Source organism: Panthera onca, chromosome A1 (assembly GCF_046562875.1).
Source record: "Panthera onca isolate mPanOnc1 chromosome A1, mPanOnc1 haplotype 2, whole genome shotgun sequence".
Taxonomy (NCBI): domain Eukaryota; kingdom Metazoa; phylum Chordata; class Mammalia; order Carnivora; family Felidae; genus Panthera; species Panthera onca.
The window spans coordinates 46,875,911-46,902,347 of record NC_138339.1 but is presented as its reverse complement, the minus strand read 5'-3'; the positions used below and the strand labels follow the sequence as shown (position 1 = coordinate 46,902,347).

General features: G+C 39.8%; 2 protein-coding genes across 3 annotated transcripts in view; one reads left to right on the top strand and one right to left on the bottom strand.

Annotated features, from left to right (window-relative positions):
• MRPL22 (mitochondrial ribosomal protein L22) overlaps positions 1-2,034 on the bottom strand; it is a 33,893-nt gene extending 31,859 nt beyond the window's left edge. Inside the window, exons 1-2 of one of the 2 annotated variants that reach the window (XM_060634803.2) lie at positions 1,911-2,034; positions 1,789-1,831 (exon numbers count right to left, since the gene is read on the bottom strand). In XM_060634803.2, the coding sequence (XP_060490786.1) occupies positions 1,789-1,831; positions 1,911-1,938 (71 nt within the window). In that variant the 5' untranslated portion in view covers positions 1,939-2,034. The remainder of the gene's footprint in view (positions 1-1,788; positions 1,832-1,910) is intronic. The other variant, XM_060634805.2, reaches the window with a different exon arrangement.
• A 1,286-nt stretch (positions 2,035-3,320) lies between these two features.
• Positions 3,321-26,437, top strand: part of GEMIN5 (gem nuclear organelle associated protein 5) — a 41,194-nt gene continuing 18,077 nt past the window's right edge. Inside the window, exons 1-15 of the mRNA XM_060634798.2 lie at positions 3,321-3,562; positions 4,370-4,530; positions 5,219-5,400; positions 8,236-8,387; positions 8,582-8,701; positions 10,070-10,202; positions 11,100-11,265; positions 12,225-12,437; positions 13,354-13,439; positions 16,028-16,110; positions 17,563-17,699; positions 19,275-19,348; positions 20,029-20,210; positions 23,288-23,427; positions 24,311-24,482. Coding sequence (XP_060490781.2) covers positions 3,397-3,562; positions 4,370-4,530; positions 5,219-5,400; positions 8,236-8,387; positions 8,582-8,701; positions 10,070-10,202; positions 11,100-11,265; positions 12,225-12,437; positions 13,354-13,439; positions 16,028-16,110; positions 17,563-17,699; positions 19,275-19,348; positions 20,029-20,210; positions 23,288-23,427; positions 24,311-24,482 — 2,167 coding nt within the window. The 5' untranslated portion in view covers positions 3,321-3,396. The remainder of the gene's footprint in view (positions 3,563-4,369; positions 4,531-5,218; positions 5,401-8,235; positions 8,388-8,581; positions 8,702-10,069; positions 10,203-11,099; positions 11,266-12,224; positions 12,438-13,353; positions 13,440-16,027; positions 16,111-17,562; positions 17,700-19,274; positions 19,349-20,028; positions 20,211-23,287; positions 23,428-24,310; positions 24,483-26,437) is intronic.

Here is a 26,437-nt window from a genome sequence, read left to right as displayed (position 1 = left end):
CTACCACATTCTCTCATTTTACACAGACTGCTTCTTCCAGTTCATTTCCATTAACTGAGTGCCATCTATATGCAATGAAGTTTCATCACTGAATTAGAAAATCTCTAAGATTTTATAGAGTTATCATGAGCATTAATTCTACCTTCTCTATTTAGTTTTTACATAACCATTTGTCTATTAGAAAGTCCAGACTAGGGATTCACAAAATTATTTATACTCTTTCACAACCAGAAAGAGCCTTAATGATTATCTAGCAAAATTGAACCCTTTTGTATTACATAGATGAAAAGACTGAGGCCAAACTGCTTAAGTTGCTTGCTCAGAGCTTCCCAGTATAGTCAGTGCAGGACAATTTAAGCTGACAAACATTAACAAAATATTCACTTTGTGCAAGACCATAACCTGGAGCTACAAAGAGAAACAAGAACTGTTGCTACTTCTCCAGGGTATACAGCTAGTAAAGGGCACAGACACATTAACATGAAGTCCCTATTTAAGAGGCACATGCTAAAAGGAGGGATTAATTTGTTTCCTTTTTAGTGGGATCTGAGAAACCTCCTAAGGAAACATTTGAACAGGGTTTAAATAATTAGAACTCATATTATAGACAAGAAGTGAAGGGACAGCATGAAAAAGCCAAGAAGCAAATAAATGGACAGCATATTCAACAAAAGTAAGTAAATCAGCATAGCTGGCGTGGAATGATAAAAAATAATCCGAAAAAGCAAAGCATAAACAAATTCTAAGGGGCAGTGCCTCCTATTTTCTTCTTTAGCCTACTGACCCAAACACCGAGAACAGAGATAAATATAATGGGAACACATTAATAATTTATAATGAATAAAACAGTAATGGCAGACAGAATCTAAGGTGGGATTGTTATATGTCATGCACTATACTAAACACTTCATATGCACTACCTCCTTTAATTCTCATTCAAAAATCAATGACATAGGTACTAATATTACTCTCATAGCATATAAGTACTAAAACTCAAAAAGGATAGTTTTTCCAAAATCACACCGCTTAAAAAGTGGATTCACACCCAACTTATCTGTCTCTCCAAAGCCTATGAACTAAACCAAGATAAATTCCAACAAATGCACCGATCAGACAATTTACAATCAGATTATCAATCTCCAAATATCAATAGCTGTACTGCAGAAGAGGGACAAGGAGAAGGTGACAGAGAAAGGCTCCTTGCCAGGGCCGATTTAACTGCATTCCCTAACCTTAAAAACGCTTCCGTCCTGAGGTCTAAGAATGTTCTGGAGAAGACAGTATAAAGCTTTAAAACTTCCTATGACCGGGGGAACCTTATTTTACTTTGGGGAACTTCAAGTTCCTTGTCTGAAAAATGGTAGAGCAATACCTACACTATGCTGGATGTTATGAGAATGAGATAATGCATATAAAGCGTTTAACACAATTCCAGGCACGTCGTAAAGCTCAGTTGCTACAACACAGTCCCTGCTCATGTAATCAAGTAACTAGAGGGGGAACTAGAAAAGTTGGAGGCTCCCAACACGGTTTGGGAGAGTATAACCATATTCGGAGACTGTTTGGAAAAGAGATCCAAAATATCCCTTGAGTGATAGGTTACCCTGATTCCCTCAGGGCCATGCAATACGGCGGCGGCGGAACGACGGAGTAACCAAGCAGAGACTGGCCGTTCTGTTCCCCTCCACAGCCCCAGAGCCTAAGGCAGAGGGCGGCACAGGGGCTCAGTAACTGACAAACTTGCAAAGAGGCCTCCAGCCCTCTGCAACTCCGAGGCGAAAGACTTACCCTAAGGCCAGCTTCCCCCTCAGATTCTGCATCCATAATGCACCTGAAACATCAACACAAGCCGTCAGCTGAGCCCACCTCCACTCCCTTCTGCCTCCCCTAAACCTCTAACAGATCCCTACCCAAACGTTCCAGTCTTGCCGCCGCCATCTTTCTCCCTCCCTCTACGGAAGCCTCCGAGTTCCTGCGCTGCCTGGACTAGGCGAGTGCGCAAGTCTCAGGTTGCCCTCCCCTGCAGGAGACCCAGCAGTATTTACACCCGCGATGTTGTCATGGAGACCGCGAACGCGCTGCCTGCACTTCTGATGTGATCCGGCCAGCTTTGCCTGGGAATGAATGACTTTAATAAAGGCCGAAAACTAGTGAGTTTCCGGAAACTCATCAGGATCCCGAGAAATTGAGAAACTTCACCTCACAAACGTTCTGAAAGGATTAGAAAAAACAGAGACCGTGAACAAGCCACCTAACGTGGGTGGGCCTCAGTTTTCGTGTCAGAGAAACAGAAATAACGATCCCTACCGCAGAGGCTTGCTGTAAAAATCACGAGATCATGTGGAAAGCTCTTTTAAAGAAAAAACAGCTCAAATACGAAGTATGATGTCCTAATCCCTGTTAATCTCCAGGTTGGCCTCCAAGAGATAAATTAATATACATCAGGAATTTGCTATCATATATGCCCGGCAGGCATTTCACTAAATCCCAAGTATTCCTCACAGCAATCCAACAAGGCATGCATTATCATCTTCCTTCTCCAATGAGGAAACAGATTCGTTTAGGGTGAATTCAGATAACTGGCAAAATCACTAATTCAGTGTAGGACTGGATGCCTCGGAAGTTAGTGCCCCTACCCACAACCAAATATATGTTTGACCTCTCTGTATTAGAATAGATATTTCAGGTTTCGTTCGCTACAGATGCAGGAGTGCCACGTACGCTATGCAAACAAGCAACACAGGGGCAGGAGAGTGTAAACGCAGAATCTGAAATTTCCATTCCTTTCCCTCCACAGCAGTCCCTTTCACAGAGTTGGCAATCAACGAGGCTCTTCTACTCCTCCTTGGATACCAGGACAGTTGCAGCCAGTTGCAGAATTTCCAGCCAGTTGCAGAATCTCCTCCTTTCCTTTCAGATTTCTGATTCGAACTTTTATCTTTTTGCTACCTGGCTTGCTGTAGGTATCTTTAAAGAATCTCCAGAGTTAGCAAAGTGCCCAGAGCGTTCAAAAATACTTGACGGGATAGAGTTGAACAGGTCCAAAAAGTAAAGCTGCTGTGCGGGGAGGTGACTCCGCTAGACTAACCCTTTAATTATGTGCCTTGCTGTAGGAGGTGAAAATGCCTAACCCCCAGGCTGGACTGTGGCAGCACCAGACCTTCCGGCCCCGGGCGGGGCTGCGGGGCAGAGCGCCAGGCTCGCGTCAGCGTTCTTCCCAGCCCGGGGGCTGCGGGAGCGGAGCGCGCGGTGCCGCCTGGGCCTCGGCGCGCGCCGTAGCGGCGGGCCCGGCGAGGCGGGGCTCCGAGCCAACCCCGCCCCCTTCCCGGCTACAGCGTGGGGTTGCTATCGGTCTGTGCCTGTGGCTCGTTCGTCTTTTCCCAGTGGCCTGTGATCATGGGGCAGGAGCCGCGCACGCTGCCGCCCTCTCCTAACTGGTACTGCGCCCGATGCAGTGATGCCGTGCCTGGGGGCCTCTTCGGCTTCGCGGCGCGGACCTCCGTTTTCCTTGTCCGCGTGGGCCCGGGCGCCGGCGCGATCCCTGGGACGCCCCCATTTCGAGGTAACTCCCCACCTCTGGGCCCCCTCCTTCCTGCCCTTCTTGGGTTCGCCAGAGGCGCTAAGTGGGTTTTTCTAGCTACCCTTCTCTACAGATGGGGAAACTTGAGGCCCAGGTAGGCAGAAAGATCTCTCACAGTCACTAAGCTTAGTTGCGTCCGCATCTCCAAGATTGAGCTACACCACGCTGTGGCTGAGCAGTCCCGCCTCCTGGTGCTCTCACGTCGGACCTCTCACTCCCTGAAGTTATCCCTATCTAGACCCAGGCATTTATAACATGTGTGGCCTCCCTCCCCCTACGCAGCGCGCGCCGGCCCCCTAGAAGCCTTTCTGGGTTTAAGGGGCTGCCTACAGCGCCAGGCCCTACGCAAGATCCTGCAAATACAGAATACTCGTTGCTGTAAGATTAATGTGTTGAGCCAGATGCTTTCGGGCTCCAAACTAGATTTTGATCATGCCCTGGGATGTGGCAAGCCAGGTATTTCTTCTTTCCCAAATGACCTCTGGCCAGATCTAAATAAGAATCACTTTTACATTCTTCATTTGAGCCACTCCTCAGCCTGTGAATGGTCAGCATCAAGGGATAGCAACAGCATTTTACGGTTGAAAAGAGTGAGACTCAAGGAGATAAAATGGGCTGAAGTCTTGTGGCAGAGCCAGAACCAGCACTTGGGATTTCTGATTGTGAGTGCCTGGATATTTTTGTTATACCACGGGATAAGTGAGGTCCCACCCCACCCATCTAACAACAGAATGATTCTGCCAGGAATCTCAGGTAGCACTCTAACCTGGAATCTGGTTTTGCTTGAAGTCATAGGGGAATTGGTGGGACACACCGAAAGGGTCTCTGGCTTCACGTTTTCACATCACCCGGGTCAATACAACCTCTGTGCCACGAGCTCTGATGATGGGACTGTGAAAATCTGGGATGTAGAGACAAAAGCAGTTGTGACAGAGCATGCACTCCATCAGGTACCATGGCTTACTGCTTTCTCAGACCGTTATTAGATATCTGTGCTGAGGGTTCTTTTGTTTCAAGTATGCTAGCTCATCTGTTAATTTTCATGATAATGTTTATTAGTTGGATGAGAATAAGATGCCTCAAAACTTTTTTGGAAGGAGATAACATATAAACCAGAGGTCAGCAAACTACAGTGTGCTGCCTGTTTTTGCAGATTGTTTTATTGGAATGCTACCACAGTCAATTCATTTAAGTATTGGCTGCTTGCATGCTACAAGGCAGACTTGGGTAGTTGCACTAGAGACAGTATGGCCCACAAATCAAAAAATATCTACTCTCTGGTTCTGTCCATGAAAAAGACTCCTAATATAAACTGTAAATGAGTGAATAAAACTTGTTTCTAAACCAGATGATTACTTGATAAACCTGCCTTTTCAGAGAGTGTAGAAAAGGAGAAGACTCACTTAATCTTAGTAAGAACTTTGCATTAAGCTATTAAAGGAAGAAATGGTTTTAATGGTTCCTTGATCCTTAGGAGCTTAAATTCTACCATTTGGTTAATGTACTCTTGGCATACAAGTGGCACTAACACTAATTAAGTACCCCTCAACGTGCCTAGTATAGTACAGGTTTAAAATGAGGTAAAAATTCAGCATTGACAAATGAGAAGCAAATGTGTGTGTTTGTTTTGTTTTAAAGCATACAATATCAGCATTGCACTGGTCTCCTCAAGTAAAGGATTTAATAGTATCTGGAGATGAAAAAGGAGTAGTTTTCTGTTACTGGCTTAACAGAAATGACAGCCAGCACCTCTTTATAGAACCCAGGACAATTTTCTGTCTTACTTGCTCACCTCATCATGAAGATTTAGTAGCCATTGGGTAAGTACTATCCCCTCTGTATTGGTAATTTATTTTTGTTAATGAGCATATTTTGCATTTGCTTTATCTTTTCCTGTCCCTTTATTCTTCAAAGGAAATGATTTATAGGTATTAACCACTCCTTGGGCCCTTGGTAGCCTTTATTCCTATGACTTCCAGGTCCTCGCTATCTCTCTGCCTTTTTATTTCCTTAGTTTCTTCGATAATGTACTTTGCTCATTCTTCATATCTGATTTCTTCAGTCAGCCTCCAAATGTAGGAAATACCCTCTTTCCCCCTTTTTCTCCCTCAGTACTCAGGCTTGGAGATAACATTTACTCCCGGAGTGTCAGAGGACTCAGTTCTGTCCTGGTTCTCAGCCCTCCCTCTGGATTGGGAGAGTGTTTTGGCATTGGGCTCTGCCTCCACCTTGATCAATCACCAAGATTGTTTCACATGAACTGCCTTGAGCAGGCACCCCCTTTTCCCTCACCACTCCATTTACCTCTATCCCAAAGATGTCCTTTCACACTAGTTTGAACACATGACATAAGCACTAGAGTGTCAGAGGACAAAGTATGGCGGGAGTGGACTCACCAGACTGAAGGTACAGTAGCAAAGGTACACGTGGAGACAGCAAACTTTTGTTTGTTGAACAAATGTGCGTAGACATGAAGCCAGAGGAGGTATGTGGCAGTTAAGGGAATATTAAATGGAAAATAATAAGGGCATGTTTTTATGCTGATGGAAATGAGGCAGAAGAGGGAGAGCTGAATACACGGAAAATGTAGTAAATACAGGAGTGATGTTGAGAAGTCAAGAGGGGACTGGATCCAGATCACAGGTAGAAAGGATAAGTGAGAACATGGAAATAGGGCAGGTGAGTTTGGAGATCTGGTTGGAAGAGGAGGGTGTTTCATCCTCCTGGCTTCTGCTTTTCTCCGTGAGGCATAAATCAGAAGGTGGAGTCAGGTTCAGAGTGGGGCTGAAAGCATGCAGAAAGATGTGAAAATAGTCCTCTCAGAGAATAGGAAAATGAGCTTACTGAGAGAGAATGTAGGACGAATGGTCCCTATTAAGTGCCAGGCTATGGATCAAAGTTATGAATTCAAAGTAAACTATTCAAGCTGATTGAGAAAGACTTTGGTTGGATCCAAGAAGGTTTGGGGTTTTGTGGAATAAATACCTCTAGGAGAGAGGGCACAAAGGAGCTAATGGTGTTTTTAAAGTTGTGATCATAATGATGGATCATGAAATCTGTGGCCTGAGGGGAAGGATAGTTAGACAGGTGTGGGAGCTTAATAGTGAAATGGAAGGGATCTGTGCATGCATGCATTGGTGACCTGCTAGGTGAAGTGGCAGCAGTGTTGCACTGGGGCACTAGAGAGGGAGCAGAAAAGGTGGCAGGTGTGAATCAGAGAAGGTTGAATCAGACCAACCTTGAAAGATGAGCAAGAATTCACGAGAAGAAATCTTTCAGGTATTAGGAACTGCATAGACACAGGATTGAATCAGAATGATTTGTTTCTGGAGGATCTTCAAAATGGTGATCCTTCCCTAAAGGGCTGATTAAAATTGCAGGACAGCTTGGTTACTGGACTGTAAGGTTGCATAACTTGAAGGTTTTCAAAGTCTGTGTCTGCAAAGACCGATAACAGTCTATGATTTTTTTTTTTTTAATAAAGCTGTAATAGGGGAAATGTTTCTAATAAAAGAAAAATAAGTAGAGCTGGAATGTGTTTTTCCCTGTAGGATTGTCTAGTATGTAGGAAATGTAAATAGGTACACCCGCTTTGGAGAGCAGTGTTGCACATTCTAGTAAAGCAAAGGTGTACACATCTTAACATCCTGGCAGTTCCATTACTAGGCATCAAATCTGAAATTGTCTTAAGTGTGCATAAGATTATTAATGTCATTTTTTTGTTTGTAATAGCAAAAAACGGAAGCCCTTCAAAAGGGAAAATGAATAAACTTGTGCTGTCTTCATCAAGGGAGTGCTATCCAATAGTACAAATGACTGACCAGGAACTAGAGTTACATGCTTCAACATGGATGACTCACTAACAGTGAGTGAAAAAAAAACAATCTACAGAAAAACAGACCTCATGATACCATTTCTATGAAGTTTTAAAACCTACAAAATCATCTTCTGTCATCTTTAGGAATCTATACAAAGAAAGGCTAGGAATGTTGGAACACAGAATTCACCAATATCAGTTTACCTCTGGGAAAGAGAGGGAAAGAGGTTTGATTGGGGTGGGACGTACAAAGGATTTCAACTATATTGGTAATTGGGTGTATTCTTTTCTTAAGCTGGTTCTTCGGTATTCTTTATGTGTGTGAAAAAACTATAAGAATTTCTCAGCTTCCTCTGAATTCAAAAATGATAGTCTTGAAATACCCAGATCTAGAAGCTACAGTACTGCAGCTTTTGTTAAGTTCATAGTTAGAGAAATAGGATCACGTATTTAAAAAGGGCCGGGGAATAGGTTTAAGTGCGTTAGGTCAAATTCATCTGGAATTAGAGGGATTGCTGGGCCCCCAAAATAACCATTCTTCTGTAAGTTCCCTTCAAACACAAGCATGCTTTACACCTTGAGCTTGCTGCCAGGCAGTGTATGCAGTCTTACTTAGTGCCAAGAGCTTGATTGGAGAGGTGGAGCACAAATGTGTCAGGACCACCAGGAAACAGAAAGTGAACACTTTGGAAAAAAGGACAAAACAAGATTCTTTCTTCCCTTCCCTCTTCCTCCAAACACACTTACCTTTTAGAAATGTAGAGTGATAACTCTTAAGTCAGAATGTTTACTGTTCTGTCTTCATTTTCCAGTAATATTTCTAACTCTTGTTTTTTAGCTACAAGGATGGCATAGTGGTTATAATTGACATCAGTAAGAAAGGAGAAGTTATTCACAGGCTTCGAGGCCACGATGATGAGATTCACTCCATAGCCTGGTGTCCCCTGCCTGGCGAAGATTGTTTATCCATAAGTCAAGAGGAAAATTCAGGTAGAGATGATTTAAGATCTAAAGAACAATGTGGATAAAACTGTATCATTTGAATTACATTTAAAACTTTAGCTCTTACAGATCAGATCTATAAATGTAATATCTAAGTTTTAGGATCCCTTGAAAACTAGTTTTTCTTTTGACAAGTTCATGTTTCATGTAAATTAAAAACAAAATTACCATCTCTACCCTAGAAGAACCTGCAATTCCCAATGGTAAAGTCACAGCACAAACTCCAGTAACAAAAGGCTGCTACTTAGCCACTGGAAGCAAAGATCAGACCATTCGAATCTGGAGCTGCTCTAGAGGCCGAGGTAAGATTCATGTTTGGTGTTTCTTTTGTGATATAACCTATAGTGACTGGTAGAAGTAGAAACTTTTTTATTGTGTCTTGTTATCCTAAGAGTGTGTCATCAGCTAGAAGGCAGTTCTTTACTTTTCTATCCAGAAAGTTACTTCACTAGTTTAGCCTGGGCTAGAACTCCCTGTGCTCTGAACATCTGACTTTGGTTTTGGACCAAAGAGGGTTTCTGATGCGTTCATAGAAGGGTCATCATTTGTCACGGAAGGCAAGATGTTGGTTATAAGGATAGGAATGTTGGAACTTGGCAAGGCCTGAATCAGAGGATTGGGAAAGATCTCTAGAGCTAAAGGGTTTTTTTTTTTTTTTTTTTTTTTTTTTTTTTTTTTTTTTTTTTTTTTTGTTAACGTTTTATTTATTTTTGAGACAGGGAGAGACAGAGCATGAACGGGGGAGGGTCAGAGAGAGGGAGACACAGAATCTGAAACAGGCTCCAGGCTCTGAGCTGTCAGCACAGAGCCCGACGCGGGGCTCGAACTCACTGACCGTGAGATCACGACCTGAGCTGAAGTCGGCCGCTTAACCGACTGAGCCACCCAGGCGCCCCTAGAGCTAAAGGTTTTAATACACAAATGCAGAATAATACGTACCCAGTGTAGAAGCGCATGTTTAAATGTTAAAGTTCATTTTATCCAAATTTCAGGGACCCTCAGTCATTCGGCTTTCCCAGGCTTCTCTCTTTGAACAGAACATTTGCCTTCAATTTAGAAATTGAGAGGAACTCCAAGCAAAGTGGATGTTACACTTATAATAAAACTCTAGCCTTTGTCTTTATAGCAGTCTTCTTTCTCTATATGCTTTAGTGCATATAAAGCAAATAGCATAGTGCTTGGCCATAATTCTAACATAGTCAGTGGTAACTAATACAATAATTTTGGAAAATGGAATTTTTTTAAAGAATTTTGGACTGCTTTTGGAGATACTAGGGCTGATACTCCCAGGTGGGACAACATAAGGCCCAGGATCCCTCCAGAAGGGTAACTTCTAAACCTTGTTAGATTTCTTGCCACTCTCCCCTGCCAACTTTGGAGAATCTGGAGTTGTGTTACTACCTGGGTTCACAATTCCAGTTGAAACCCCATTTTCCCAAACAGACAATATTAATGTGTGCTCAGGTTGCCAGGATAGCCTATAAAAAGTTTGTTTTACCTGAATTAGACAAGTATTAAAGCTATGTGTAATAACGTTTCCATGAGAAAATGAGGTCTGCATTCTAAGTAACCAAACTAACAAACTTTTAAACTGTACTGTGAACTGCTGGGGACTTTGCACGTGTGTTTTCACCGACTTGAGCACCCACCGACTTTCTTTCAATCTGCAGGGGTGATGGTTTTGAAATTGCCCTTTCTGAAGAGAAGAGGAGGGGGTATAGACCCAACTATTAAAGAACGCCTTTGGTTGACACTGCATTGGCCCAAGGATCAACCAACACAGCTGGTATCCAGCTGTTTTGGGTAAGTTTTTCTGGTCATGCCCTCTCTGACATATTTTGTTTTCCTCTCTAGCTTCTTGAGGAATTCCTAGGCTCCTCTTTCTAGACATAGAAGATGGAAAAGGCAAGGGCTAAGGCTTATACTGTGACAGGCCATTTGTAATGGAAAAATCATGGGACAGATACCTGTGTTGTCTACTTATAGTGCTGAAAAAATACCAAATAAGTATAGCCTGGTAATTAAGAGCATGGACTCCAAAGTCAGACCAAATTGCATTTCCAGATCAGTCTCTTACCTTCTATGTGTTCATGAGTGTGACCCTTCGAACTTCAATTACATCATGTGTAAAAGAGGGAGCTTAGAGAATTCCCATCTCTTTGGATGATTATAGCCATTCATTGAACAGAATTTAGTGAGTACTAGCTTCTAGTTGTTTGAGGTAATAAGTGAATTTAGCAGATAAAGGCCCTGATTTCAAATGAAATGGTACAGGGAAAGCAGATAAAAATCCCCCCCTAAAATGCTGGTCATGGCCCTACTCTCCCACACCATCCCAAAAAAGAGTATAGTATGTGTTTAAGCTTTGGGGCTGTGCAAATTATGGTGGCATTTTACTATTAAAACTGTTAGTAAAATCTGTTCCAGAGGAAGTGCAGCACATTGACGGGGTTCAAAATAAGGTAAGAACCAGAGTTGCTCTGTCTCCAGCAACTAGGTTCCCTTCCCCATACACAGTGACACCTTGTTTTTGTGTGTTCTTTCTGAGCTGTTCTGTGCACATTTCAGAATATGCAATTTTTTTCTCCTTAAAAGAACAACTGATAGAAATTATTTGGCAACTGAGGGCCCACACTCTCCCCACATCTCTTGTTTCCAGATTGCTTGTGAAAGAGAACTAGTGCTTGTTTTTCCTCACAGAGGTGAGCTGTTGCTGTGGGATCTCACTCAGTCCTGGAGACGGAAATATACCCTCTTTAGTGCTTCATCAGAAGGGCAGAATCATTCAAGAATTGTGTTTAACTTATGCCCTTTACAAACGGAGGACGACAAACAGCTGCTGCTTTCCACATCAATGGATAGAGATGTAAGCACTGCTTAGTTTGCATTCACCATTGTAGGGCCCGTGATTTAGGAATTGGATAGGATCAGAGGGCTTTTCAAACCATCCATCAGTTCTCACGCCCCGCCTTACACCCCCATGCCCAGCCCAATCTCAGAGTTACTGTTACTGTTACTGACCAGAGCTAACTGTGGGAACAGCAGAGAGTTAGGGGAAAGGTGAGAAACCACCAAGATGCCTTTTTGTTAGAGCAGCTATGGTGAAAGATCGTAGATGTGTCCAGGGAAGGATGTATGAGACCATCATGCTTTGGCTTTAAAATATTCTTGTCTATAGTTAAGGTAGCAGAACCATCTGCTCTTGATGAAATCTCCAAGAGAGAATTGGCTATATTTAAGAATCTGTGACTTCATTGTTTTGCAGTTAGGCTAGGCTTATTTGATAGACTTTGTTTTCTCCCAAACCTCTCTGTTAAATGAGTGAAGATTAAAAATGTAGCATTCCTCCTTCCCCTGGGGATAAGATATTTTGCTTTTTGAGATAGCCCCTCTCATTTTCCCACTGTCCTGAGACCATCTTCATTCTTAGTTAGGATTTGCTAAATGAGATTACCAATGCTATAGTACAGTACAGTGGAAAGGCTGCTGGACTCTGGGAAATGAGCGGCCTGTATCTGGTTTTATTCATTTACCCTGAATTCACTTAACATCTCTGGGAATAAATATATTCTAAGATCCCTTTGGGCCTACAATTTATTACTTTTTCTTTTCCTAAGAGATACTTTTCCTACTACCTATTAGAATAAATTATATTTGTATATTATAATATATATTCTTTATATGTTATTATTATATATTCTTTATATTACCCATTCTTTGAGTCCATCCTGTTTGAGATGTTGATTCTTTTTCCTGTTTTTCTGATTTTTTTTTTTTTTTTTTTTTTTTTTTTTACATTTAAACCCTAACCCTGGATATTTTTAGGTAAAATGTTGGGACATGGCCACCCTAGAGTGCTGCTGGTCCCTGCCTTCCCTTGGTGGATTTGCCTACAGCCTGGCTTTCTCTCCTGTGGACATGGGCTGTTTGGCCATAGGCGTTGGAGATGGTATGATCCGCGTATGGAATACACTCTCCATAAAGAACAACTATGATGTGAAAAATTTTTGGCAGGGGGTCAAGTCCAAGGTTACAGCGGTAAGGATGATTTCTTTGAGCTCTCTTGAACTTTTTTTCAAATAAGTAGTTGTTTTAGTAAGAAATTTGGAATAACCTGCATGTGCACTCACAGAAAATACATAAAGTTATAAACACATAATAAACAGTATCACACTATTAAAAATGATAATGTGGCTCTTTATTTGATGTGGAAAGATGTTGATGATTCATGAAAAATGAAAATTACAAAACATGGAATGCAGGTTACACAACAATATGTATAATTTTTTTGTTTTTCTCCAAAGTGATACCTCTGTTATGGCTCTTTAGTCTAAAAGCAGTAAATGTTTGTGGTTAAAAAGAAGACCATACAGAATTGTCATATCACTATATTGTTCACCTAAAACTAATACAACATTGTATGTCAATTATACTTTAGTAAAAAAAAAAAAAAAAAAATTGTACCAATTCAAAGGGAAAAAAAGAAAACCAAACAGTATAGGAGTGTAGGAAGCAAAATATTTTCCTACTCTCCACTCCATGCTCCCACTTTCATTATCCAGAGAAGCACTGTTGACAACCTGTGATATATCTTTCCAAATTTTATTATTAACAGGATCTTATTTTCTAAACTATTCTGGAATCTTTTATCCCCACTCAACAGTGTTTCATACACATCATTTAAATATTTGAGCCTATTTTTTTTTCAACTGTATATATTTAACTTTATTCATAAAAAATATCTGGCAAGATATAAAATGGGCAGTGCGGTGTTTTGAACAAGTGAGATGACCCGTGACTTTCACATTGTTTTTAATACTTTGTTTCTTTTAAATGAGAATTTGTTACTTTTTAAATTAGGAGACACCAAGGGCGTGAAAGTGTTCCATTTGGATGCTCAAAAGATAACCTAAGGGCTCCCTTAACAGTATGCCGCTTCCCTCATGTTTTCTAGCTGTGCTGGCACCCAACCAAGGAAGGCTGTTTAGCTTTTGGAACTGATGATGGAAAAGTGGGATTGTATGACACCTACTCCAACAAGTAAGAAATAAAAGATTGTTTAGCCCATTGGCCATAATGTAGATGATGGAGTTAATTTTGATTCATAAACCTGGGTATACGTCGGAATTGGCCTGGGAAACATCTTTCAGATTCTGGCTCTGAGTCTGAGGCTTACAGCTTGGAATTTGATTTTTAAAAAATGTTTTCAGGTGGTGGTTCAGCCTGTCTGACCTATGGTTACCACTAAAATAAACCATTGGTTTATTTTTTCCCTCAGCTTTTCTTAACAAAAGTTTTCAGGCATCCATGAACATTGAAAGCGTAGTACAGAGAATATCTCTGCCTTCCATCTAGATTCACCAACTGTTAACAGTTTGCCATACTTGCCTTATTTTTGCACACTTAAAATTAACAGTAATTCCGTAATATCTAATATCCAGTCGATGTACAGATTTCCTCAATTGAGCCAAAAATGCTTTTCCTAGCTATTTTTTTCTTTTTCAAATTCATCTTTAGTTTGGGTTCACACACTGCATTTTGTTAGGTCTCTTTAGTCTCTCTTATTCTAGAAGACCACCCCCCACTTCTTTCATAACATTTGCCTTTTCAGTTTGAAGATTCTGGGTAAGTTTTTTTGTAGAATATTTTACATTTTGGTCTTTGTGTTGACTTCTAACTCATTTCAGTATTCCCTATATGTCCTGTAAACTAGAAGTTATGTATTGAGCTTCATCGTCCATTCTGGTTGTCCTTAGCCAAGGGGACTACTGGGATATGCTGTCAGTGTAAAATGCGTGCCAGAGTTCAGAGATAGTCCCTCCTCCGCCTCCAAATTAAAATGTCTCAGTAATTATTTTGATTATATTTTAAAAAATAATACTTCTGTATATTGAGCTAAATAAAATACATTATTAAAATTGAATTTCACTTATTTCTTTTGCTTCTGTTAATGTGGCTACAAGAAAGTTTTAAGATGCCTATGTGGTTCATACATAAAACTCACATTATGCAACTGTTGAACACAGTTATCCTAGATGCTTGAGTAGATTCCATACCTGCACCGTTCAGTTTGATAGCCACATGTAGCTATTTACAGTTAAAAGAACTAAAATTTAATAAAATGAGAAGTTCAGTTCCTTGGTCTCATGAGCCACATTTCAAGTGCACAAGGCCCAGTGCTTACTGAGCAGCACTGTTCTAGACCAGGGATTGGGGAGCCATGGCTCATGAATTAAGAATGGTTCTATCTTTTTAAATTATTCGGAAAATATTAAAGAATATTTCATCGCATGAAAATTAAATAAAATTCAGATTTCAGTGTCCATAAACAAAGCTCTTATTGGAACCCAGCCACACTCATTTGTTTACACCTTATCGGAGCCTGCTTTCACACTACCAGAGCAGGGTGGGGGAGTTATGACAGAGACCTCAAGGCTCAAAAAGCCTTAGATATTTACTGTCTGTCCTTGTACAGGGTAAGTTTGCCTACCTGTTCCAGATCATTCATTTCTAAGTAAGAATTATTTACTATACTCAGAGTTAACCTTTTTAGATGCAATTTTGAGGTACACATGTGAACCTACATGCACTTAGTTACCTGCATTCTTTCGTTCTGCAGCTGGTAAACTCCACTTTCAATTCTCAAAAAATAATACACTATTGCAAAGAGGCATGTAAGAAAATAAAACTATATGTCATCACAAAACCGACTAATTCTATGAAATTACTATCTTCTGGTTATTATGAGGTGTGTAGTAGAAGGAAGGGTGCTGCCCTAGATACACTGTTAGGCATTCAGCCACAGATACTTATTCTGTTTCTTTCAGCCCAGAGAAATTGGGGTTTATTGTCTAGAATGACAACAACAAATGTGCCAGAAACATAGAAATAAATAAGTCAGCAGCTAGTTTTGTCATAGGTTCTGGATTCCTGGAATTCTCAAATCCTACAAAGAATACAGTTTACAGTTAAGGTAACAGCCACACTGCCCATTACTGACACCTCACATGTCATTAATCACCACAGCCTTCAAAATTACCCTCAAGAGCAAGTTTTCTTACAAAAACTTTAAAATTGAACTATTCTAAAATCTTGTCTTAGTTTAAGAATATGATATTAATGACAGGGTAAGCCTAAAATGACTTCTAGTCTTTTATCTGAAGGTGAGATGGGTTATATTTATATGATGACTGTATATGCTTAGCAGTAACCTTAGTTCTGGGCTGACTAGTTTGCATTTTCTGCCTTGTTCAGTATTTCTTCAGTTGTGATAGCCTTTACAGTGCTTATAACTACAGTAATATTAGAATACGTGACATTTAAGTAAAGTGGGCAACTCGGAGAGACGGGGGGGGGGAATTATTACAAACTGGCCAGATTTGGGGGGGGGATAATATTTTTTTCTGGGTAAAGTGTGTTTGGGACTTTATCATTTTGGTAGTAGATATCATTACATGGTATATTATTGAAGTGTTTGCTTCTCTACAATCAGCTATTTGGAGAAGGATGCTGTTAAATTGCTTTTCTCTAACATCAGCAACTAATAAGGGAGCTTTTAGAAAAAGATGGGTCTGTTTTCCACTGTGTCTTCTGTTTAAATCTTTCTTTGTAATCCCCCTTCCCTCCAGACCGCCACAGATTTCCAGCACGTATCATAAGAAGACTGTGTACACTTTAGCCTGGGGGCCACCACTGCCCCCCATTTCACTCGGTGAGTATCTGAGCCATTCTCTAGCAAACATGAGAGTATTCTCTTTCTTTTAATTTAATTGTAAGACACTCAAGCTGGAAAGTTACAAATATTCTAGTGCAGTGACTGCTTATGCAGACTGCTGTGTCCCCAGAGGTCCATGAGGGCAGTCATAGCAGGTGATGTTAGAAATCATTCGCCCATATTAAGCATCCCCAAACTCTTAAGCATTATTTGATCTCTTCTAGCTGAATTTTTCCATTGTGCATGTAGTTGTCTCATGGTGGCTCCTGGTATCCAACCTAAAATTTGTTCACCAAAATTTGCTATCACTTTTTAATTTGATCAGAATTAGAATATTATTTAACTATAGTAATGCAGTAATGATTATCTGTTTTCACCTATAGTTACAGCAGACTTAGAATTCCTGAAATGATCTCTTGTCTTTACTGTATTCTGACCCTTTCCCTCTTCTGGCTGCTCAGCCCTCTCTTTCTTATCCCTAAAGAGATAGGTCTTTCAGAGTATCTTTTAAAATAAGTGTATTCATGGGGTGCTTGGATGGCTCAGCTGGTCTAGCATCTGACTCTTCATTTCAGTTCAGGTCATGATCTCACAGTTCATGGGAGCCCATGTCGGGCTCCACGCTGACAGTACAGAGCCTGCATGGGATTCTCCCTCTGCCCCTCTCCCACTCATGCATGCACTCCCTCCCTCCCTCTCTCTTTCAAAATAAATAAACTTAAAAAAAAAAAAAATCAGTCAGTGTATTCAGATGTTTTTGCTTAACTTTTCTTAACCAGCTATAATGAAACATCTGTCCATTTCCATAGTAATTGCACTACACAGAGAGGATAATGGAAGTCATGAGAACTCAAGCAGCCCTGTAGCTGTAGTTCATTCCTTCATTCATTTAACAACTGTTTACTGGATTCTTGATTTGCACCAGGCATAGTTCTAGCAGTAGTGAAAATGAAACTTGTCCTTACAGAAACCAACAAGAACCACTGTTTGCTTGTTAAAGGTCAACAAGAAGATTGCCATAATACTAAAGAAATCATTGCTCTGAGGACAGCTTGTGACTTCCTATAACTTAAGAGTTAGTCATAGGAAAGCCTGCAGCTCCATATATTTAAATGCCCAAAGAGTAGGGTGCTCATTTCTGAAACAAAAGGCAAATTCTCATAAACACTGAGAACATGTTTTTTGACCCCAACTTTGGCACCCGTACTATTTGAATGGCAGAAGAGTGTTTAAAGCAGATCTGTTACATTAGAAATACTAGTTTAAATTTAGTGTCTTTTTACTCCTCCCAACAACTGTGTTCATATACAAAGAACAGTGACTTTATTCTGGTGTGTTAATATAATTCTTTTAAAACAACTCAGACTATGCTATACTTGTACTGTAGTAACCAGTCGTTAAGCTGCTGAATTGCAAAAATGATAAGCTTTCTTTTCTTACCTCACTTAGGAGGAGAAGGAGACAGACCTTCCCTTACTTTATACAGCTGTGGAGGGGAAGGGATTGTCTTACAGCATAACCCTTGGAAGCTTGGTGGAGAGGCCTATGACATCAACAAACTAATCAGGGACACTAATTCAATCAAAGTGAGTTCTTATTATGTAAAGTCTTCTCCAAGTCTCTACATCTTCTTGGTTTCCCATTTTGCATAATAAATGCCATTATTAAAGATATCCATTATGCTCACTCAGATTTCTTAGATGTTCTTAAGAGCTTCAGTGAATTTGTGATTTATAAAACATAATGGAGAAGTCTTTATACCTGAGTAAAGCAAGGAAGTTAACCACAAAAAAAAAAAAGTTTGTCTCAATTGCCATGGTGATTTATGATAAACTTTCAGATCTTGGATATGAAGCATCCTTTTTAGGCCAGCTACTTACTCCAGAGTGAGACCTTGGTAAAGATAACTATAATATGGTGGCCAAGTGTGGCTAGAAGGTATTTTGCTCAAGACAGAATTGCCATTTTAATTTTCCATTTTTTACTGAAATAATTAACACATTTACACAAAAATAATACAAATAATTCCCTTTTATCCTTGACCCAGATATCCACATTTAATCACTTTTGTCTTACCATTTTATCAACGTCAGAACTGTCTTTTGAAGTGAAATATGTTGAGAGTTCTTTTACTCTTTCAAATGAGTATTTTTGTTGGTGCTCATTATTTTTGAATGGCTACCATAAAAATTACATTTAGTCATAAACTGAATTATTTTTGTTGACTATATCCCTTCATTAAATGTCTCAACATTAACATTCAGCAATGAATAAAAGAGACAAAATTCCTGTTCCTAATGAGCTTTTAGTTTTGTGGCAGTTGAATATATATACAAGGAAGGGTGCCTGGCTGGCTCAGTCAGTGGAGTATGCGACTCTTGATTTTGGGAATGTGGTTTCAAGCCCCATATTGGGTGTAGAGATTACTTAAAAGTAAAATCTTTAAAAAAAAAAAAAAAAAAAGAAAAAAGAAAGAAACTTGGAATTCCTTCACGTGAACGGTAGCTGATGAAGCTGTTGGGCATACATGAGGTGGTCTAAAGAGACAAGTAAGAAAACAAGAGGGCCCAGTCAGCCTTGGGGAAAGACCAACCGAGTTATTAAAAAAAGGAACAGGAAAAGGGAAAGGAAAGAGAAAGAGAGGGAGGGAAAAGGAGGGAAGGGAAAGGAGAAGGAAAAGGAAAGGGAAAGGGAAAGGGAAAGGAAGGAAGAAAAGAAATAGAAATAGGAAGAAAACAAGGACATGTGTATGTATGTATATGTATGTATACGTATAGACGTGTGTGTGTGTGTGTATACATATATATATATATGTGTGTGTTACTTATTTTGTTAAGGAGACATGACCCCCACGTTCTTAAATGGACGTGTTACACTCTCTGTTGTGGGATAAAAATTAAAAAGTTTATTTTACAAGGTTAGACACTGTAGACATTGGGTATTTACTAGCCTCTCTTTTTTGTCCCAATTAAGGACATTACAATTTGAATATTTGCTCTTAGTAACTCTTTGGCTAATTATGTAGATTATGTACAAGTTGTAAAATTAGAACATTTCAAACTAGGGATTTTTTTTTCTCATGCTGTCATTATTGATTTGTAAGACATGCGGAGAGAAGAACAGTGTGCTTTTAGTCAAGATTGGTTTGTTTTGCTTTCTAGTACAAATTGCCTGTACACACAGAGGTCAGCTGGAAAGCAGATGGCAAAATCATGGCCCTTGGCAACGAAGATGGGTATGTGTTTGTTTCTTAAAAAAACACAAATTCAGAAAACTTTGTTTTTGTATGTATTACACATTTGATCAAAAGCTGACTAATGCCATCTATAGTTTTAGTTGGGGTAGCTTAGTCGAATATGATATTCTGATCTGTCCTTAATATCCTTGAATGATCTGGAAGCTCTTTGTATTTTTGAGAATGCAAAATAAGTTGGGTATTTTCAGTCTAAAGAAATGTTTGCCCATTCAGTGTTTCAGCTGTTTTATGCTTCACAAAATGTTGGTCTGCACTGAAATGCATAAATCGTCCTTCATTTTTTTAAACTAAGCCTGGGAAGAAATGGTTTTTAGACCTCACCATGCTCTTTCCAATGTTGATCCTAATTACATAGTCCTAATTTAGCCATTGGCTCATTAATTCTTTTAGCTTTTCCATAGCACCGTTTATTACAAGAGCCTGATAAACACAACTGCTGCCCAGAGATTGATGGGATTTTTTCAAAGCTGAATACATTTGTTTAAAAAAACAACTTTTTGTTTTTGGCTCTCTATAAGAGAGTGACCTCTGCAGTGATAGATAGGGTTATCCTATTCCATTTCACCTTTAGTTGAGTGATGGAATGAGGGAGATACTTGTTTGCATTAGATTGTAATTTGACCATCCATCTTTCTTGTCTCATGGGTTTGTGACTCCAGATCAATAGAAATATTTCAAGTTCCCAACCTGAAACTGATATGTACCATCCAGCAGCATCACAAGCTTGTGAATACCATTAGCTGGCATCATGAGCACGGCAGTCAGCCGGAGCTGAGCTATCTGATGGCCTCTGGGTCCAACAATGCGGTCATTTATGTGCACAACCTGAAGACTGTCATAGGTAACTTTGCTTTCTTACATCCTGGGGCCATATGTGTTCAGCTATTCTGCATTCCAAGTTTTGTACCTTTTTACTTATTTTTTGGTATTAAAATGTTATTCTTATTGTTGCTTCTGCTTTCAAAAGTAATATATTCATCTTACTTATAAGACAAAAATTTCAAACATGACAAAAAGGTTAACTTAAAAAATGAAGTTCCTCCCATAATAACATCCCTCAGTCATAACCAGCATGATGAGTTTGCTGAATGTTTTCTCCAGTTTTTTTTTCAGTATTGTTACTGCTGGGCACCTGGGTGGCTCAGTTGGTTAAACCTCCAACTTTGGCTCAGATCATGATTTCGCAGTTCGTGGGTTCATGCCCCGTGTTGGGCTCTGTGCTGACAGCTCAGAGCCGGGAGCCTTCTTCGGGTTCTGTGTCTCCCTCTCTCCATGCCCCTCCCCTGCTCACGTGTGGTGTCTCTCTCTCTCTCTCTCTCTCTCTTAAAAATAAACATTTAAAAAAATTTTTTTAGTAAAATAAAAATAAAAAAAATAATAGAGTATTGTTATTGCTAAGTGGCTCCAAAAAGATTGTGCCAGTTTATACCCTCTTCCTTCAGTGTTTGAGTATTTTACACACACATCCCATTCCCATGTTTGACTATATCTAATTCTCATGGTCCTGTGAGGTAGACTGTGTTAGCCGCATTTTCCTGATGTTTAAATTGAGGCCCAGAGAAGTTAGCTTAACTTCCTAAAGTCCCAAAGCTAGTGTGGAGGGGAGCCTAGATTCAAGCCTGATTGCAGAACCTATGTGTTCTGGTAAGTACTATTCCTGCCTAGCAGGTTGATCTTTTTCACATTTCCATGACTTATTCCTTAAGGAGTCTTTGACCCTGCTCAGCACCCACAAAAACCATAATAGGTGGTTAGAAGAGCCCTTTTTTTTAATACAAAACAAGTGCGATTACTTCTTTCCTAATATGAAGAAATTATAATCTGACATTGTGCTGTTTGAAGAGTAGTGCCAAGTATGTGCTGTGAAAATAGTGAAAACAGTTGACATTTTCATTTTCTCTAGAATTTCCAGTAGTTTTCTGAGAATCCTTATCTGTAACAACAAAAAATGATTCTAGCAGTGGTTCTCTCAAGTTAAAAGCAATATGGAAAACTATTAAAGTATAGACAGATTTTCCTAACAATAAGTAGTAGACAGTGTGTAACTAATGAGCATGATATGTTAGAAAGCTTATCCTGGTCTTTATCATTATTATCGGAATGCCAAGTTAAGCATCCACTTCGGCTGAGGGCATTGATTTAATTCCTCGGAGCAATGCAGATCTTTGTCTACTTTAACACTAATACCTTAGCTTGTTTTTTATTTTTTATCTACTGAATAATAGAACAAGGAAAAAAGTTGGCCAGAATCAATATCCCTTTCAGACTGGGAACTCTCATACTCTTGTTCAAACGTTCAACTGCTATTAACATTTTGTCATATTTGCTTGGTTTTTGTTTTTGTTTTGTTTCATTTTGTTTTGTTTTGTTTTGTTTTTTGCTTTAAATATTTCTTTCAGGGAGAGGACCCCACACTCCTACTCAGTTAAGGGAAGCATTTTTACAGCCTTAAGGTCTTTTATTTTTTTTATATTTACCATGCCATGAATTCATATGGAATGGGTTCCAGCAGCTCAGACTCCTTTCCGCTGGTCCTCACAGAGTGTGCTTCTCTGGGTGCTTCAGTTGAACCCAAGTACCTTTCTCCTTGGCTTCTTTCTTTTTCTGATCATTTTCCTTCACTGCTTCAGGAAGCTATCTTGGCTCTTCGAGTGCTTTATATGCTCAATACATACATTAGTTCTCTTGGCAAGAATCTTGTCCTTGTTTGTTTACAATAATGCCAAAAGCATGCTGGGTAACACCATAGGCTCTTCCAGTTTTGCCATGGTAAAATTTGTGTGGCATTCCTTTTTGAACAGTGCCTATTCCCTTGATGTCCACAGTATCACTTTTCTTGTAGATTAACATGTATGTGGCCAAAGGAACAACTCCAAGTTTTCTAAAAGGCATAGGGAACATACAGCGAGTACCTCTCCTCTTTCCCTTTGTGTTGGTCCTTGTGGCAAATTATTAGAAAATGGCAGTTCTGGCTGAAAGGGATAATTGCTGCTTGGTTCTCTATGTGTCTGTGTATGTACTTTTCCCAAACCTTTTGTGTTGAATGCGTCATTCTCTCCATGTCCCTTAATATTTGTGTATTTTGTAAGAATAAGGATATTCCCTTACAATCCACAATTCCACTATCAACTTGAGTTAATTTAACAATATACAATGGTTTAATCTATCATCCATATTCTAGTTTTGTTGATTGATCCAATAATATCCTTTATATCTAGAATAGTTTCTCAGCCCTTTTTCATTTTTAAACTGTATTTATTTTTGAGATAGCACACGCATGAGCAAGGGAGGGGCAGAGAGAGAGAGGACAAGGAGAATCCCAAGCAGGCTCCACACTCAGCATGGATCCCAATGAAGGGCTCAATCTCATGACCATGAGACCACGACCTGAGTCAAAATTAAGAATCGGATGCTCAATCGAGCCACCCAGGCGCAAAGTCCAACATGAGGCTTGGTGTCAGGAGCTGAGAGATCATGACCTGAGCCAAAATCAGGAGTCAGATGCTTAAATGACTGGACTACCCAGGAACCCTACAGCCATTTTGTTTTTAATCTTTGAAGAATATTGCCCTGTTATTTTGTAGATGCCCCCTTAATTTGGTGTTTTTCTTATAGATTCAGATTATATATCTTTAGCTACCATAAAAGTGATGATACATCCTCCTTGGTACCATATGCAAAAGGTATTATTTTCACTTTGGTGGCTTTTGAAAAGACAAAATGACAGCTAACAATGCAGTAAACCCATATGCCAAGCACTGTGGACATGCCCACAGTCTTAACCAATAAATAACATTGCTTGCTGAAAGTCATCTAGAAAGCATATGGCAAAATCTTGACTCTCCACAATAATACCTTCCTCTGGGTCTTTTTGTTGTTGGCTGTTGGTAGAAATGTCATCTTTCCCTTGTCTCTTAGAGAGCAATCCTGAATCTCCAGTGACCATTACAGAGCCCTACCGGACCCTGTCAGGGCACACAGCCAAGATTACCAGTGTGGCATGGAGCCCACATCATGATGGAAGGCTGGTATCCGCTTCCTACGATGGTACAGCTCAGGTACTATTGTGTCCTTGATTCTGTGGGTTCCTCACCACATACTCTAATTTGAACTCTTTCCTCTTTTCCCCCAGTTGTGTACATTCTTTTCCTCACCATTATCTTCTACAGAAAGGGATATTCTGAGCTCTAGAAAACATCCCACATATTCGGGCCTTTGGCAGGCTAAGATTGTTTTTTGGGGGGGGTTGGGGTTTTTTTTTTACTTAGATGAAAGGGAAAGTATTGATAGGGAACTAGCTAAATTCTAGTATCTTTTAAGATTTCATTCTTACTGTCATAAGATGGGCTAAATTGATGTGAGAAGTACCTGTTCCTGTCTTAAACACAAATGGCTATAAATCATGAACAATTTTTTTAATAATAAATTGTAAGTCAGAAATCTTCAGGTTGGAAGAAATAAAAGTGAGATGCCAAGCCTGAGCTATGAGATAGGACTTTCAGATATCAGAACCAGAATAGACATTAGTAACTAGAGAGCTAATAACCTCTGTGATGGATGTCAGTCTCTGTTGAGTTGTAATTGAGTTATCTGCACAAACCAAGAAGCCATGAAGGGCTGCCCTCTGTGAAATGGAGACTGGAGTAATTCAAGAAACAGTAAGGAAATTGATCATTTGCCAAGAAATGGGGCAGAAGAATCACCTGTAAAAAATTAGAACTGTAAGCATGGACTACACATGCAGCTGTGAGTTCTGAATTAGAATTCTCATGACACAGGAAATACCATTTCTGAAATTTGAACACCTAAGAGGAAATAATAAGTCATAAGAGGAAACAAGAGTACACAGATTTGTTTAAATCTTTTTAAATTTATACCTGCTCCCCAAAGCAATAGAATAACCAAAAATTATCTATGCTGTCATGTGGCTTTTGGTTTTAGGTGTGGGATACTCTCAGAGAAGAGCCTCTATGCAACTTCCGAGGACATCGAGGTCGACTGCTTTGTGTGGCATGGTCCCCACTGGATCCAGACTGCATCTACTCAGGGGCAGATGACTTCTGTGTGTACAAATGGCTCACTCCCATGCAAGAACATTCTCGGCCTCCTCAAGGTCAGTCAGAACTGGGAGCCCATAAATGCTTGCCTACTTCCCTTTCTCCCTACCTCAGTAACTAAGTTGATCAGGCTCAAGCAAAGAGGACATTCATGTAGGGCTCTGTAATGGTCACTGGAGATACAGGATTGCTCTCTAAGGTGACAGCAACAGCATAGCACGGGTTGCTTTCCTAATCAAGGAAGGCAGCCATGAGGGGCTTAGGACAACATCCAAATAGTGTCGAGTAGACCTATGCCCACATCTTGGTTTCTAGATAGCATTCTCTGTTAAGAGAGACTAACCAGGGCTTCTTGGAGAAATGGCTAATTCCAGGTTGAGGCAGGAAAAATACAAGATGGGCCTGGCACATCATCCAATGCCACAAAGGAAGGAAATGTCCAAAGAACTGAGATCTGTCAAGAGGACAAAGAAGCCAGCTTGCAGGGGCTCCCACTAACCAAATCTGAGACAGTCTGAACTTGAAAAAATAATGAACAGAAGAACTCCCTGGCTAGCAAAGATTAACTGATACCAGTTATATATTAAACAACTAACAATGTGCCTAAATAAATGAAATGATCTATCCACATGATGATTTGTAAAAAAAAAAAAAAAAAAATGCTCTTGGTAGCTTTATCTGTAATGAACACAAACTGGAAACAACCCACATGTCAATTGGCACAGTAAATACACTGGTATATCCCTACGGTGGAATTCTACTCAGCAATGAAAAGAAAGTAACTGCTGATAAACATAGCAAAATGTGTGAATCCAAAAAAAATGTTACACTGAACAAAAGATGCCAGGCACAAAAGAATGCATGCTGTGTAATTCTAATGTGCAGTCAGAAACACAAGTATCTACAATATGAAATTCTAAAAAGGCAAAACTATAGTGACAGCAGATGAGTAACTGCCTGGGACTCAGGAAGGGGGTGCATCTTACTGCAAAGAGGCATGAGGAAATGAGATAATGGAAATATTTTATTCGCAGTGGTGAGTTACAGGACTATACATCTGTCAAAACTCATCGAAGTATTAAAAAGTGGGTATATTGTGTTAAACTATACCTCAATAAAGACGACTTAAAAAGCAAGGGATAAATGCTTTAAAACTTAAAAAATAAATAAATAGTAATGGATTAAAACTAACTAGGGGGCACCTGCCTGTCTCAGTCGGTTAAGTATCTGACTCTTGATTTAGGCTCAGGTCACGATCTCACAGTTGATGAGTTTGAGCGCCGCGTCGGGCTCTGAGCTGATCGCGCAGAGCCTGCTTGGGAATCTCTCCCTCTCTCTCTGCCCCTCCCCTGCTCATTGTTGCTCTCTAAAAATAAACAAATGAACTTAAAAATTAAAAAAAAAATAGGAATCCATGAGTCCGTATTGGGGGGGTGAGGAATGAAGGTCTAAATAAACAGGGGGAAACAAAAGCTCTTTACAGAATGCCAACTAATGAATGTAGAATGAATGATGGAATTAGAAAATTACCATTCAGCCATCATAGTAACAGTTTTTTGTCAAGAAACATCGGTGGATAGTAAAACTAGTGGACGCAAACTTATTAATTACAAAGGGAAAATAAGTTTTCAGGGAGAAACCTGCCCCCTTAATCTAGTGATGGAAGTAAACAAATAATGAGACAAGTAGAAACTATGTGCTACCCACTGTGTTACATTGACAGCATCACTCCTATGTATTCCAACCCCAAATGTAAAACCTAAATTTAATCATAGCAGACATCAGGTGGTAGGGGAAATCAACAAAATAACAGCCCTGTAATCTTAAAAGTTTCAAGTCATGCAAATTAACAGGAAAACGAGCCTCCTCCAGACTGAAGGAAACTAGAGAGATGTAACAAGCAAGTTCATCATGTAATCCTGGATTGATTCCTTTTGCCATAAAAGACATTCTTGGTACAACTGGCAGAACTTGAATACAGTCTGTGGAGTAGACAGTAGTAATGCATCGA